The sequence below is a fragment of the Setaria viridis genome, chromosome 4, assembly GCF_005286985.2.
Source record: "Setaria viridis chromosome 4, Setaria_viridis_v4.0, whole genome shotgun sequence".
Classification (NCBI taxonomy): domain Eukaryota; kingdom Viridiplantae; phylum Streptophyta; class Magnoliopsida; order Poales; family Poaceae; genus Setaria; species Setaria viridis.
In genome coordinates this window covers 12,407,856-12,422,589 of record NC_048266.2, presented here as the reverse complement: position 1 = coordinate 12,422,589, position 14,734 = coordinate 12,407,856, and the positions used below count along the sequence as shown (strand labels likewise).

General features: G+C 50.8%; 1 protein-coding gene across 1 annotated transcript; it reads left to right on the top strand.

Moving 5' to 3' along the window:
- Positions 1–8,890: 8,890 nt before the first annotated feature.
- On the top strand, positions 8,891–13,903 carry LOC117852660 (putative U-box domain-containing protein 42). The gene is made up of 4 exons (XM_034734852.2): positions 8,891–9,298; positions 10,064–11,170; positions 11,330–11,639; positions 12,036–13,903. The coding sequence occupies exons 1-4, from the start codon at positions 9,293–9,295 to the stop codon at positions 13,685–13,687; spliced, it is 3,075 nt and encodes a 1,024-aa protein (XP_034590743.1). The 5' UTR covers positions 8,891–9,292; the 3' UTR covers positions 13,688–13,903.
- Positions 13,904–14,734: the final 831 nt, after the last annotated feature.

The window sequence follows — 14,734 nt, the reverse complement described above, 5'->3', positions numbered from 1 at the left end:
GGGATCTTGAGCGTTCATGTTGACGCTGATATTTCTGGAGCAGGAACTGGGAAGTAATGCGCGGCTCTTCCGATTCGCCGTCAGCGTCCTCCATCCGCCGCTTTCCCTTGACGTCCTCAGACGTTGCTTGATTTCTGGGGTCCACGGCACCACTCTTTTTAGCCGATTCAGACGTCAGCACCTTTGTTTGGAGTGAGTTCTTCCCCGCATCAACCATGTTAGTGGGGAAGGGGTGCTGGTCGATCTTCATCGGCTTGGCTGATTTTGTTGGCACTTTAAATTTAAGTCTGCCCTGCTCAATGGCCGACTGTATCTGCTGCCTGAAGATTTTGCACTCATTAGTATCATGGGATGTGGCGTTGTGCCACTTGCAATATTTCATCTTTTTTAGTTGTTCGGCAGAAGGTATTGTATGATATGGCGAGAGCTTGATCTGCCCTTCCTGGAGGAGAAGGTCGAAGATTTTATCGGCCTTCATCGTGTCAAAACCGAACGCCTCTGGCTCCTTTTTGCCGAACGGGCATGATATTGGCTTTTTTCCCTTGACCCACTCCGCAAGTCCGACCTCAACGTCTTCTTCGGTCTCCACCTCTTCCAGGAACGCCACTTTCTTCTGGAAATTCCTCCGTGCATCGAAAGAACGTACCTCCTGTCCAGACAATCGGTGGACGATTTGGCTTAAACTCTCGAACTCCTGTGAGGCGTATTTTTCTTTGATGTGGGGTAGGAGGCCTTGAAAGGCTATATCGGCCAGCTGCGCGTCGTTTAGAGCCAGGGAATAGCACTTGTTCCTAATTTCCCGAAACCTCTGTACATATGAGGATATCGGCTCGTCGCTTCTCTGCTTGAGGCCGGTCAAATCGGACAGCTTCATCTCATGTACCCCGGTGTAGAAATATTTATGAAACTGTCTTTCCAAATCGGCCCATGTAATAATCGAATTCGGCGGTAAAGTCATGAACCACTGGAAGGCCGATCCGGACAAGGATGATGAGAATAGCCGCACTCGTAGAGCATCTTGCGTGGCCGCTTCCCCGCATTGGATGATAAATCTATTCACGTGCTCCACGGTTGAAGTGTCATCCATCCCCGAGAACTTGGTGAAGTCAGGCACTTTATACCGATGGGGAAACGGTAGTAGATCGTATGTAGACGGGTATGGTGTCCTATAGGTGTAAGTTTGTACCTTCGGCTTCAAGCCGAATTGTTCCTGAATCACTTCTGCAATACGTGCCGACCAATCCGGCTGTTGCTGGTGAACCGTCGGCTGAGGTATTGGCACGTGCTGGTATACCGGAGGTGGAATAGCCTGATGCTGAGGGAAAGCAGGTGGCATCTGAGTGAAAGCCAATTGTGTATTCAGGGTCGGCTGTTTGAATGAGCCACTCATTTCATCATATAGTACAAGCTCTGCTGTTTTACTCATCTCTGGTGCAACAGGCTGGTATGGCGGCATGGTTGGTCGAGTGGCCGCTTGGAAAGACGCCTGGAATTGGGGACTTCCCTGACCGGCCGATTGATCCTGAACGGTCGTAGCTGATGGTGCCCCCCAAGGCGATGGGCTAACAGGAGGGAACGGCGCAGAGGACAGCTGGGCGGGGTGTGGCTGAAAGTGTTGTGTGCCACCATACCCCATAGGAACCGATGATGATGAAGCGCCTGTACCCCCAACAGAAAATTGGATCGGCTGAGAAACCGAATTCAAATAAGCCTTGTTTGGTGGAATCGGCTGAGTATATGCCGGTCCCCTGTATCCTTGAGGTACCCCACTAGCGAAGGAGTTGACAACGGTATTGTACACCGTATTTGCAAGCACCGGGGATTGATCAATGAAGGCGTGATAAACGGACTGTTGGACCATATCGGCCATCTTGTCCGAGTCCTCAGAGATTGTGATCTGGCGGGGAGTTGGAAATGGAGACTTCTTGATAGTCTCCCCGCTTCTGGAGCGACTGAAAGACTGCAGGCAAGCTTTCCGGAACTGTGCCGTATGCTTATCCAGTTCTTCCTTCTGGTCGTCCTTTAGATCTACTTCCGTCACTTCGATGACGTTATCTTCGGAGACTTCAGCAGCTTTCGACATGGCGGCGGTTGTATTCGTCCCACCGGGCGTGCCAAAAGTGTGTTGGCGCTAGAAATCGGTCAACCGAATCCCTTGCGTCTGACACACGACCCTGGAGAATCTGCTTAACTCCTGTTCGGGTGATTGCCCTGGTGTGGTTCGCGCGGCGTGCCAGCCAATCTGACCTGTTGATTGGCAAGGAAGAATACGTGTCAGGTCCAGAAATCACGATCGGCTAAGTTTCCGATCTCGAGAGAGCTTATCAGCGAATCGGCCGATTTGCCGTAATAAAGGAATCGGCTATAAGGCAGCCGATCACTATAGCCTTGTAGACAGAAAACTACTGGAGTAATCGACACAATGCTATAGTAACAACACTAGGAATAGATCTAATCGGCAACATGTAAAATAAGTGAATTTAATAGCAGAAAGTAAAGAAAGCCGAAACCGCCGATTCCTAGCTGGATAACTGGTGATAAAACTAGAAAGACAGGTAAAACCTATGATTCTAGTAAATATCGATAACTAGTGAATAAATCTAAATAAAACGACAGCGATGCGCCCGAAGTTAAAGCTTAGAATTTACTCGGTAAACTGAACTTACAAGATCGGCCGGAGATCAAGTTGATGCAGCCCTGCCAACCCGTACGAACTCGTGAAAAAGGAGAAAGTGCTTGGCGAAATCGCCTGCTCGAAAGTAAGTACGAGGAAATAGTAGTTGGTTGTATTGATTTGTTGATGATTACAGATTTACAAAAGTAGCTATTTATAACCCCGTACAGATGACATCCTTAACTGACTAGAACTCTATCCCTAATTCAAATAGAAAACGAATATTTACAAGTACGATTCGTGCTAGGTTGGTTATTATATGCTTCATGGGCTGATCTCCCCTTCATCCTTCTATTCCTTTCCAAGCCCATACCGGCCCAATTATCCCAACCTCCTAATCGGCCGATTCCTTATCGGCAAAAGGTAACCGATCGGGAACCCGGCGTGTCCGATCCGAACCCCAAGGGTTAAGCGAGGCAGAAGTCATCGGTCGATCCCGTACTGTAGCATTGGCCAATCTTGGACTGTGGCGCCAACCAACCGATCTTGAACTGTAGCGCCATTCGGCCGATTCCCAACTGTACTTTTCCAATTTCCTCTTTTCTTAGCGCCGATTCCACTGGTGATGAAATCTAGCGTCAACACATACTTTACTCTCCACTTGTATAATGATTTTGTTGTTAAAAAATCATCAATAAACAAAATAGGTAAATGTTACCTTATTCATTTTATATTCGTATTCGAGAACATCCGAATTCATATTTGTATTCGACTTAAAATGTGGTAAAAAAGTGCTATCCGAATTCAATAACATCCCTAAGCACAAGGCAATCTCTTTCGCTCCGGTACGAGCGCAGTGACTACTACTACAGGTAGCAACGCCACGCATAGGCCCAACGCAGCTGCCTGCCCGATTAAATGCTACGGAGACAGCTGCTGGATGGAATGGAAACCCTCGCTACTTTTCTTCTTACCCATGCCCATGATGTCACACCTCAGCAGCAGCAATCATGGAGAGACGTTCCCTAGCGCTAATACAATCACACTGTCCCTATATACTCAGCTAGCTAGGCGTCGCCATCTGGCCACTCGAGTTGGAATGATTCTAATCACAAAGTAGCGGCTTTCTTTCAACTAATCAATCGGATTAAGAACGAGTGATTCCGTGCTGGGTCGTATCAACCTGTTCAGCTGAACTTATAAGCCGGCTGAAAAGTTGAAACGGCTGATTTGTTGTGAGAAAAAAATAATATTTCATAGCTGATAAGTCAGCTGATAAGTTGAAGCACGCTAGCTCATTCGGGGAGAAAGTCTGCCCCGTCCGTACATGATAAGCTCGAGAGTCGAGACATTGATTCGGCAACTGCCGTACGTGTATGTTTTTCTCCTTCCATTTGTCGCTTATAGATTATAGAATCCTCTACTATGTTCCTTGGATGATCACCCGGTCCGGAAAAAAAACACTTATCTTATTACTTGTGTGTCTCGGTGATGAAAAAGAAATCAGCTGCCGTTGCTCTTCGTCCTCCCGACCCGAGTCCGTCCCGCCGGATTCGACAGCGAGTCAGCGATGGAGCCGAGCCACCCGCGCGCGTGCGGTCCCTCCACTCGGGACCCCATGATCGCTCGCTCTCGGCCGTTGGCAGGTAGCGCGGCGGGGCGTGCGGGCTGGCTTCATGGAATGGAGCCCCTCTCTCCCCCGGCGCTAGGTCCCGAGCCGTTTCGTTTTCGTCTCGCGCGACAACTGAAAAAGGTCTCCCGGGTCTCTCGCCACGCCCGCAAAGGCAAAGCATTCGGTTTGCTCGGCAGCTCGGGGCAGCGACGAGTGCGCGCTGGCGCAGCCGTTGCGTGGTGCAGCGCCTTGCTGCTGCGTCCGACGCCGAAACAGGCCAAGGGCCTCGGCCCTCGGGGGGCGCGTCCCGGCGTCCTCGCCGTCGCCTACGGCCTACGGGGCTGTTTGCCTTGCGCATCCTGGTGTCGGTAGTATTTGATCTCGATTTGTTTTTAAAGGATTATGCAAAGCATCACTTTCTTTGAAACGTTTTTTTTGTAAAACGAACAAGATCGCTTTTCTAACCGATGAAGTACTGGCAGGTGCTCTGCATGTTCATTGTACTAGGAAAAGAGCACGCAAGAGTCTTGGGATTCCAAACCAAATTCGACCGTAACATTACTTGGTTACTTTACTAAGGTCGTAGTAGAGACTGTAGAGTTAGATCAACTTCACAACTTGGGGTAAAGAGTAAAGACACACTGTTTGCTCTTGTACTTTACCTCCCCTCCCTCGCGAGCTTCAAGTTCCTCACGTCCTTGCTGAATGTTGCTGAAGACCTGACCTGCTCACACGTACGTTTGCCTGCCGAGCCCACAGAAGCTAGGTCGATTCGATCGATTGCCTGCGACAGTGCGACTCTGCGAGCAATGGTATTGTTGGTAGGTACACGAGTTCCCGTCTTCTTCTAATTCTAGCTCTACACGATTTATGGACAGCAAGGTCCGCAGCGGCGTGGTAGTACTACTACCAGTACGTTTCGGGCAGGGTACCATGCCAAGCCGGTCGGTCGGTGCATGGAGTTCACAGGAGGACTCTGCCATGCCGGTGGCGTCAGCTAATTTGCTCACCAGCGGGTGTTTGATCCTGAGCTAAATTATAAAATTTAGTCCGTGTCACATCGGATATTCGGATGCTAATTAGGAGGATTAAACATGAGCTAATTACAAAACTAATTGTCGCGAGACGAATCTATTAAGCCTAATTAATTCATCATTAGCGAAAGTTTACTGTAGCACAATATTGTCAAATCATGGACTAATTAGGCTTAATAGATTCGTCTCGCGATTTAGCCTAGTGGTTGTGAAATTAGTTTTGTAATTAGCCTATGTTTAATACTCCTAATTAGTGTCAAACATTCGATGTGACGGGGCTAAATTTTAGTCCGGGATCCAAACACCCCTGGTTTAGGGCACCCGCAGTAACCTACCCTCTGTAACAGTGTCCACGTAGGATAAGGGAGTGTTTGGATACGAGGTGTTAAACTAACAGTGTCACATCGGATGTTCAGATGCTAATTAGGAGAACTAAATATGAGCTAATTATAAAACTAATTGCAGAACCATGTGCTAATTCGTGAGACGAACCTATTAAGCCTAATTAATCCATCATTAGCAAATGGTTACTGTAGCACCACATTGTCAAAACATGGATTAATTAGGTTTAATAGATTCGTCTCGCGAATTACACTCCATCTATGCAATTAGTTTTATAATTAGCCAATATTTAATACTCATAATTAGCATTCAAATATCCGATGTGACTGATGTTAACACCTTGTTGCCAAACATGCCCTAAAACAACCACTATAGATGATCTCACTATAGCACAAGTTTCTAAATTACTGTGGGCCCCAATCCTATCCTCTCAGTCTCTCACCTCCCGTCGCGGTCCTCAGCCGCGGGAGCGCCTCGGTGCCGCCCGCACCATGGCTTTACCCCTGCCTTGCGCCCACCGCCGGCGCCCCCTCGCCTCAGTCTCTGCGCCCGCGGACGCTCCAGCCCACGGAGCTTGGCCATGCCGCCAGCGCCGGCACCGTCCGTGGGGCTTGACCTCGCCGCCATCAACGGCTCCACCCGCGCTGGCCTTCGCACGCCCGTGAGCTCCGCCTGCGCCGCCCGGCCTCGCCGCCGTCCATGGCTCCACCGCGTTGGTCTTCGCGCGCCCGCGGAGCTCCGCTTGCTCCGCCCGACCTCGCCGCCGGCCGTGGAGCTCAAGCCTCGCAGTTGTCCTTCGCGCGCGCAGGTGGCCGCGCCGCTGCCGTGGCGGACGCGAGCTCCGGAGGCCGCTCCTGGCCGCGGGCTCCGGCCTCCGGCGGCCTCGCCCCTCAGTGGCTCCAATGTCCCCGAGACCCGGCGCCCCGCGTCCTCCTCCATGAACTCCGGCCGCATGGGCCCGCACCTGCGCTGGCCACCGCCACCCACCTCCGAGCTTGCTCGACGCTGCGCTCATCTCCTCCTACCGCGCCGGCCGCCCCCCCTGCCTACGCGCTCGTCCACAAGCTTTGCCTCGGCGTCGCCTGCAGCCGTAGTCCTGCGTTCCGGCGATGATCCCGCCTCGGCTCGTCTCCTCTGCCGTCATCCCCGAGCGAGCAAGGAGAAAATGGGTGCGAAGGTGTTTCCTGCACATGGGTGGGACCCGCTTGTCTTCCTCTCTCCTCTTCTCTTTCCCGTTGCGGGTGCCCTTGGGAGTTGCGGTAGTGGCTAGTCCACTCCAAGGTTACAACTGTTTTTCGAAGTAAGCAAGGTTCTTCAACTCTAAACGCCAGGAATATTGGTCCAAACCAAAGCAAAACGCATGCATACAGACACTACGGAGCAGTAGCATACGTACAACAAAGGCGCACACAACTCATTCTGGGCCCAGAACGTCAAACATTCTGAGAGCGAGGGCAACGAATACCACGATGCCAGGCGCCCAGACCCAACCCGGCCTGCTCAATCAATGATGCATTGATGCTACAGAGACAGCTGCGTGGAAAACCCTCTTCTTGGCACTAATCGAGCTGTCCCTATATGCTCCGCTAGCAGCTGGGTAGCCATCGCCATCTGGCCACTCGAGTTGGAATGATTCTAATCAGCGGCTTTCTTTTAGCCTAATCACGCGGATTAAGAATGAATGAGTCTAGTGATCCTGCACCGAGTCGTACCAACCAAATCCAGGCTCTGTGCACGCTACCTCATCCTCATCTGTGAAGAAAGTCAGCCCATCCGTACTCTGGCTGGATAAGCTTCAGACCGTATCATCGTACTTCTCTCTAGTTTTTTGTTTTTCTTTCTGTTGCCAGTAAGATGCAGGTCCTCTAATTTTCTTAGAGCGACTCGTTCAATAAATTTTGTACAAAACTTGTTCGGAAAACTTTTTTTCCATGTACATCACATTTATACAAACACATAGCGTGATAGCGCCATACCTTTATGATGAGGCAAATAATGGAGAGCAAAACAAAAGGGGCTCGAAGCGTAATATCCAAGGACTCATAAACCAGACCGATCGAGTGACAACTCAAGCGCTACTATGCTGCCATAATTTTGTCTCATGTAGCCTTTCCTTCAACGTCAATCATACTTTCGGTCCGGGTTGGACTCGGGCTGGGCCGATAAAAAGCCGATTCATTTCCGGTCGAAAATTTGTGCCTACAAACAGCCCGTGGCATTGTTGGGCCGAGCTAGGGTTGCCCATTCCTTTTTAGTTGAAAAATAAATGAAATTAATTGTTTGGGTCGGCCTGACTTTTTTTCAGGTTTGGTTTTCGCTAACCACACTCTGCTAGGTAGATAGCGTGGGCAGGCCAAAATCCATCGAGCTCGGGTCGAGCTGGGCTTAAAATGCTCAGGTCTACTTTCGGTTCAAAAGAGAAAAAGAACAATGTGCATACAAAAGGGCCGCAGAAACAGTTCGCTTACTATTTGAAATCTGGAGAGGTATTTTTTTTTTTGAATTGGACTCTTTTTTTTTCTTGAGGATGTTTGGTTCCCATATAAGAACATTGGGAGCTCCCAATGTCCAGTGAACAGTGTCATTTTATTTTTGTTCTAAGTCAAACTATTTTAGATTTGATCGAGTTTACAATGAAGATTATCAATATTTATAACACTAAGTGTGTAAATGTGTATGAAAATATAGTTCATACTGAATCTAATGAAACTTGTTAGACATAAAAAATATTGATATAATTTTATATAAATTTGGTTAAAGGTGGGATGATTTGACTTAGGGGTAAAAATAAAAGTACACTTTTTGTGGGACTTAACTTAACTGTAAGCACATTCGCTAATTAATGCACCTACAGTTGGGATCAGTAACCTGCATATCCATGAAAGATTAAAAAAACCCATTGGCTGCGAGAGAATCCAGACCGGCCTTTTCTGGTTCCCAAAACCTCGCACGTGAGCCTACTCTAGTCTAAGATCCTCCATCGAAGAGTGCAATTGCCTAGGCCCACCTGCCATTGATTGTGTCCTAACAATCTGCATTGATGAACCGTTGGAGTATTACCCTCCCGGAGCTCCAGCTCCACCTCCAAATGCAGAGCCATCAAAAAAAAGCGTTGCCCGTAACCCAGCTTTACCTAAACTTGCCGTGAAATCCATCCCTGAGCAGCTAGGCCGCTGGCACGGTCTTGACGCGCGCGAGCGCGAGGCGTGGCGTGGCGTGCGTGCGTTGCAAGCGAGCGCTGGCGAATTGGGGGTTCATCCGTGGCGGATGGAGCACCGTCGTTCCCTGGAACAAAAAAGGTCAACATCTTTGTACCGTTCCCATGGATAAACAAGTGTGTGAGCTGGGGTGATTAGAAAAAGGGTGCGCCTTTATTTGCCAATCTCTAAACAGGAGGGAGAGGGACGGTGACCTTGCTTGGACTGGGTCTGCGAGCTGCGCGGTCTCCCACCATTATCCCTCGCCTCTCGCTGGTCTCCGCCCTTTCTACCTCGGCTGTCCCGTTGCGTGCGGTGCTGTTCTTGGGCGACGAGGGCGCCATGCCTGGGTGACTGGGTGTGGGTGTGAGCTGGGAGGGGAGAATGCTCCCCGGGCACCACTAGCCTGCGCCGCCGTCAGCGCAGGGGGAGGAGGCAGGCAGAAGGGGGAGGGGGAGGAGAAGAAGCACAGTTCCTTCAAGTTCTTGGTTGGATGCAGGTACGTGCTGCTGAGCCGCCGCCTACTTGCCTGCTTATTCAGATGCAATTCGTCGTGATTTCAGTGGCTTAGCAGGATCTCATGAAAATTAGCTGAGCTTTGGGGGTGTGATTTCCAAAGATTGCAGTTCTTGTCTCTGTTTTCCCGCTCGTACTGTGCTTTCCTGTACCCTGAGGTTCCTCCTGAGGGAAGGTGCCGTGTGAGCTCGGTCCGGCGTAGTGAAAGGCTCTGTTTGCAATTCAGAAAATTTAGGACAGCCTCGATGGGTTTGGAAGGTGTCGGGGGCAGACGAACCTGTCAAATTGCAATCCAAGACTGTATAGAGCTGGTTTTGTCGTCTTTTCCCCAATCTATTTATTTAGGTGTTCTTGATTTTCCTTCCAGGACCATGAGAATTGAAAACTTTGGTTTATCTCCCATCTCCCATTCTGGCAGCAGCTAGCGTACAAACTGGCCTGCTATTGTTTTTCAGTCAAATAGTCTTACGCTGGTTGTTGCAAGAAACCAATCTGTAACAGCTGGGAATTTGGGGGAAAGTGGCCAGCCCTGTGTATTATACTATTCTCCAGTGGATTGTTTAGAATCGATCCCTATCACCTTAAGATTGCAGAATTGTACTTTTGTAGCGAACAAAGTTGGTAGGTTTCTTCTTTACGACTTTCTGGTCTGAACTCTGAACTATCCTTTCCCATACCAAAACAAAAGTTCATCGTTGCTTGGATGCGTCTGCTTGGGTGACTCACACTTAACTTTCCCTTTGTTCAGCGAAGCGAAGCGCAGGCCAGGAAGGCATCCCTCGCCGAGTCCGTGCTAGCAGCCATCTCCGAGCTCATGTCGTCGGCAGCAGCCATCGATGTTGAGCAGGAGAACTTCATGGACGTGGACAGCCACCTCCACCATACGGCAGCCCCGGGCACAATGGAGCTGCAGAAGGCGCAGCATTCGCCGACCAACACGCTGCACGTAATGGAGTATCTGGCTGCCAATGTCGACCTCGCCAAGGACCTCGTCGCAAAGTGCAGCGCCGCCGCGCAGCGGCTCATGGATGACGACCTCCTGGGCATAACCGAGGACTTGGACAATGTCATAAAGAATATAAGCAATGAGCTCAACAGGATACCAGTATCGACGTTTACTAGCAGCAGGTTTGCAGAGCCAGCAGTCAGTGGACACCTTCAGGTTGTCAGGAACCGGCACGATCTGTATGATCAGCGTTCCTGTGATGGCTACTCAGAGGGTGATATGTCGATGGTTGTGTCCATGGAAAGACCTAGGAGAAGAACATTGCACAACAGTGACATGCCGAGGCTGGTGGACTTCTTGCAGGGGATGTACCAGGAGTCACATGAGTTTGGTGGCCAGTCCTTCAGTTCCCTCCCTGAAGTCGCGGAATATGTTGAGCCGTTGTATGATTCTTTCTTCTGTCCGCTGACAAACAAGGTCATGGTAGATCCAGTAACAACGGAGAGTAGTGTGACTTATGACAGGAGAGCCATTGAGGATTACTTTGAGAAGTTTACAGATAGCTCTGAACCTGTGATATGTCCTGTTACAAAGACCGCAATGCAGAGCAAGACACTAAGGAGCAATATTCCACTGAAGAGCACGATTGCAGAATGGATTACGAGGAATGAAGCGACACGGATCAGGATCGCACGTACTGCACTTTCTATGGCAACCACAGAGGCGATGGTGCTTGAGGCCATACATGAGCTGAAGGTGCTGGCCAGGCTGAGGAGAAAGAACAGGGATCAGATGCACAAGATTGGCATCACCAAGTTCCTAGCGCGGCTTCTGGACCACAAGGATGCGCTTATTCGGTGTGACTCCCTGGACCTTCTCTGCCTGTTGGTTGAGGACGATGCAGGAAAGGTGTGTCTGAGATATTTCAACATTTGTCATCTTTGATCTTTTCCCCAATCTTGCAAATCGTTATGCAATTATTGTACCGAAACTGATGATGGAATGCAGTTTCAACTTTCAACTCCTAATCATCTTGCATTTGACTCAAATTTGTTTTCATACATACAGGAAATCATTGCAAAAACCAGAGCCGTTTCAAGGACGATAAAGCTGCTTTCTAGCAGTAGTACTGATGAAAGGCATGCAGCTATCTCTTTCTTAGTGGAGCTTTCGAAATCAGAGTTACTGTTGGAGAACATTGGTTCAACTGCTGGAAGCATACTAATTCTCACCACAATGAAGTTCAACGGCTCGGATGATCCCATTGCTGCCGAGAAGGCTGGAGATGTCCTAAAGAACCTAGAGAAATTACCAAAGAATATCAAGTACATGGCTGAAAGTGGCTACTTGGATCCTTTGCAAAGGCACCTAGTTGAAGGTAAGATTTAGCCTGTCTAGAGGAAAAAATCACTTTCTTTTGTGTGTTATAAGCAAACAAATACTACAAGTTCGGGAAACTTTGAGTGGAAAATGCCACTTTCGCCCTGTCATAACCATGAATAGTTCAAAACTTTCAGTACATACATTTTCTTTAATTTGCATCCTATTTCTGAAAAGAAACCATTTGAGTACAGTGGGAGTTTTCCTTTGGTTATTTGAAGTTTGAACTAAAGTCACAGATTATTTGATAAGTTGCAAAATTAAGACATCTTTCTTTGGTGATTGTTGACACATTCTGTTTTCCATTTTAAATCTTGTGGAAATTGACTGTATCCTTTCAAATCAAACCTTAACAGTTAACTCTACCATGGGCTGACATGAACATACTAAACAGGGTCAGAAGATGTGCAGATAGAAATGGTGAGCTACCTTGGGGAGCTAATTCAGAAACAGGAGATGACCATCAACATTGCTGGGAGCGCATCAGAGATCCTCATCAAGATGGTGCGCAGTGGCAATACAGCAATTCGCAAGGCAGCGCTCGACGTCCTGGTCCAGATCTCCTCCCACCACCCCAACGGCAAGACGCTCGTGGATGCTGGTGCTGTCCCAGTCATGGTCGAGGAGCTCTTCATCCGAAAGATTGATGAGGAACCCATGGGCTCTAAGACGGAGGCTGCCGCTGTGCTAGCCAACATTGTTGAGTCTGGCTTGGATCCTGAGGCCATCGTTGTCAACAAGGAAGGCCACGTCATCACGTCCAAGTACTCGGTGTACAACTTCGCTCACATGCTCAAGTGTTCCATGCCTGACACCCTCAACCTCAGCATTGTGCGCGTGCTGCTTGCGCTCACCGCGCTCCCCAAGCCTCTCGCCACGGTGGTCTCAGTCATGAAGGAGCAGGACAGCAGCCAGACTGTGATTGAGCTCATGGGTTCACTGTCAGAGTCACTTGGCATCGCCGCGACGAGGTTGCTCATCGCGTTGTCCCCGCATATGGGGCAAACCATTGCCGAGAAGCTCTGTAAGGCCCCGGGGCAGCCAGGGAAGCTTGTCAAGAGCATCGGTCTGAATGGGCGGATCTCCGAGCGGCATGCCGTGTTGGCAACGCTCCTGGCGAAGCTGCCGTACCAGCACATTGCTCTGAACCTCGCGTTGCTGAACCGGGGCGCCGTGGCGACCGCGCTGGCCAAGATAGACGAGATGCAGTGCGGCGAGACGAGGGCAAGCCGCCACGCGAAGGCGTACATGGAGGGCCTCGTGGGCACGCTCGTCCGGCTAACGACGACTCTGTATGACCCGGACGTGCTTCTGGCGGCCATGAATCACAACCTCACGTCGGTGCTCACTGATCTCCTGGTGCGGTCGGCGGGCAGCGACGAGGTGCAGCGGCTCGCTGCGGTCGGGCTCGAGAACCTCAGCAGCCAGACGCACAACCTCTCCCAGCCCCCGGCCGAGGAGCGGCGCCCGAAGAAGAAGAACATCCTGCAGCGCCTGCGCGAGGCGCATGCCGCCGGGCGGGTGCACGACAACCGGCGGCCACCGGCGCACAGCCGGGTCTGCCCGGTGCACCGCGGTGTGTGCTCCCCGTCGACGACGTTCTGCCTTGTGGAGGCCGGCGCGGTGGAGGGCCTCCTGTGCGTCCTGGAGAGCAACGAGAGCGGGCGCGTGGTGGAGGCCGCGCTCGGCGCGCTGTGCACGCTCATGGACGACGCCGTGGACGTGACGAGCGGCGTGGCCGTGCTCGCGGAGCACGACGCGGCGCGGCACGTGCTGCGGGCGCTGCGGCAGCACCGCGACGACGGGCGGGGTGCCGGCGACGGCGGGACGGTGGCGCGGAGGTGCTTCTGGGCGGTGGAGAGGTTCCTTGCGCACGGCAGCGAGCGGTGCGTGAGGGAGGTGACCGGCGATCGGGCGCTGCCGAGCTTGCTGGTGGGCGCCTTCCACAAGGGCGACGCCGCCACCAAGCAGGCAGCCGAGAGCGTGCTCCGGTGCCTGCACCGCATGCCGGACTACTCCGCCACCTACGAGTCCGTCGAACTGTAATAAACACTTCGATGCGCGCGCTTGTGCATCTCTTCTTGCCTCCATTTTCGAGCTTCTCTTCTTTGCCTTTCTTGGCTTTGTGTGTAACATGGGTTGATGCATTGTTTGGTGTAGCTAAAGGAAAATAGAAGGAAAGGAAAAAACTGGAGATGCCGTGTTAATGTATTGCAAGTATAACTACAGGTTTTATAGCAAGGGAAGATAGCCTTTTGATTATTGTCTGCGTTCTCCAGCCCGACCATTTATAACTACTTGATGAAGTGTGTTGAGTAGATTTTTATCAATTGTTTTGCAAGCGTCTCTGGCAAATTGCCGTCTTTATATGCTGCTAATTGGTGTTTTTACTTCGAAAAGAAGAGTACACAACTCTATGTCAATGGAATCTTGCGCGCAAATGTAGATGAGAAATGAGAAGTCCTTTGTATCCGCATTTTTGGGCCTTAGATAGTGGTTGGGGGCCCAAAACCAACTCTCACCGAATGGGCTACGAAACGGAAAAAAAATTCGTGCAGTCGGGCTGTGAACCTCCGTCCGCGCAGTCTGACGCTTGATAGTAGCCGCGTGTCCGTCCCAAGCATCAGATGTTAGAGCTTCTCCGGCCGTGGAAATCGCTCAGCTCGGCTTGCAGCTTCCTAGAAAGAGGCGGAACCGTGTCAAAGTTCACCCACCGGCCATTGCGTAGCGCTAGAGCATGCCTCAACCGCCGTCCATGAACTAGGAAGAAAGCCATCCTCTTTCTAGGAAGCTGCGAGCCGAGCTTCCGCATCAAAGTTCACCTACCGACCACCGCGTAGTGCTGGAGCAAGCCTAAACCGCCGTCAATGGACTAGGAAGAAAACCGAGATGAGCGATTTCCACAGGAAAACCATCCTCTTTCTAGGAAGCTGCGAGCCGAGCTGAGCGGTTTCCACAGGAAAACCATCCTCTTTCTAGGAAGCTGCGAGCCGAGCTGAGTGGTTTCCACAGCCAGAGGAAGGTCTAGCGTCTGGACAGACACGTGGCAACCATCAAGCGCCGGACTGCATGGAGCTGCACGAAATTTTTTTC

Bases quoted from the DNA above. Each gene is read 5' to 3' on its own strand.
- LOC117852660 (XM_034734852.2), top strand. The intron at 11,171-11,329 runs GTGTGTCTGAGA...TCATACATACAG, and splicing joins TTGAGGACGATGCAGGAAAG to GAAATCATTGCAAAAACCAG. The intron at 11,640-12,035 runs GTAAGATTTAGC...CATACTAAACAG, and splicing joins GCAAAGGCACCTAGTTGAAG to GGTCAGAAGATGTGCAGATA.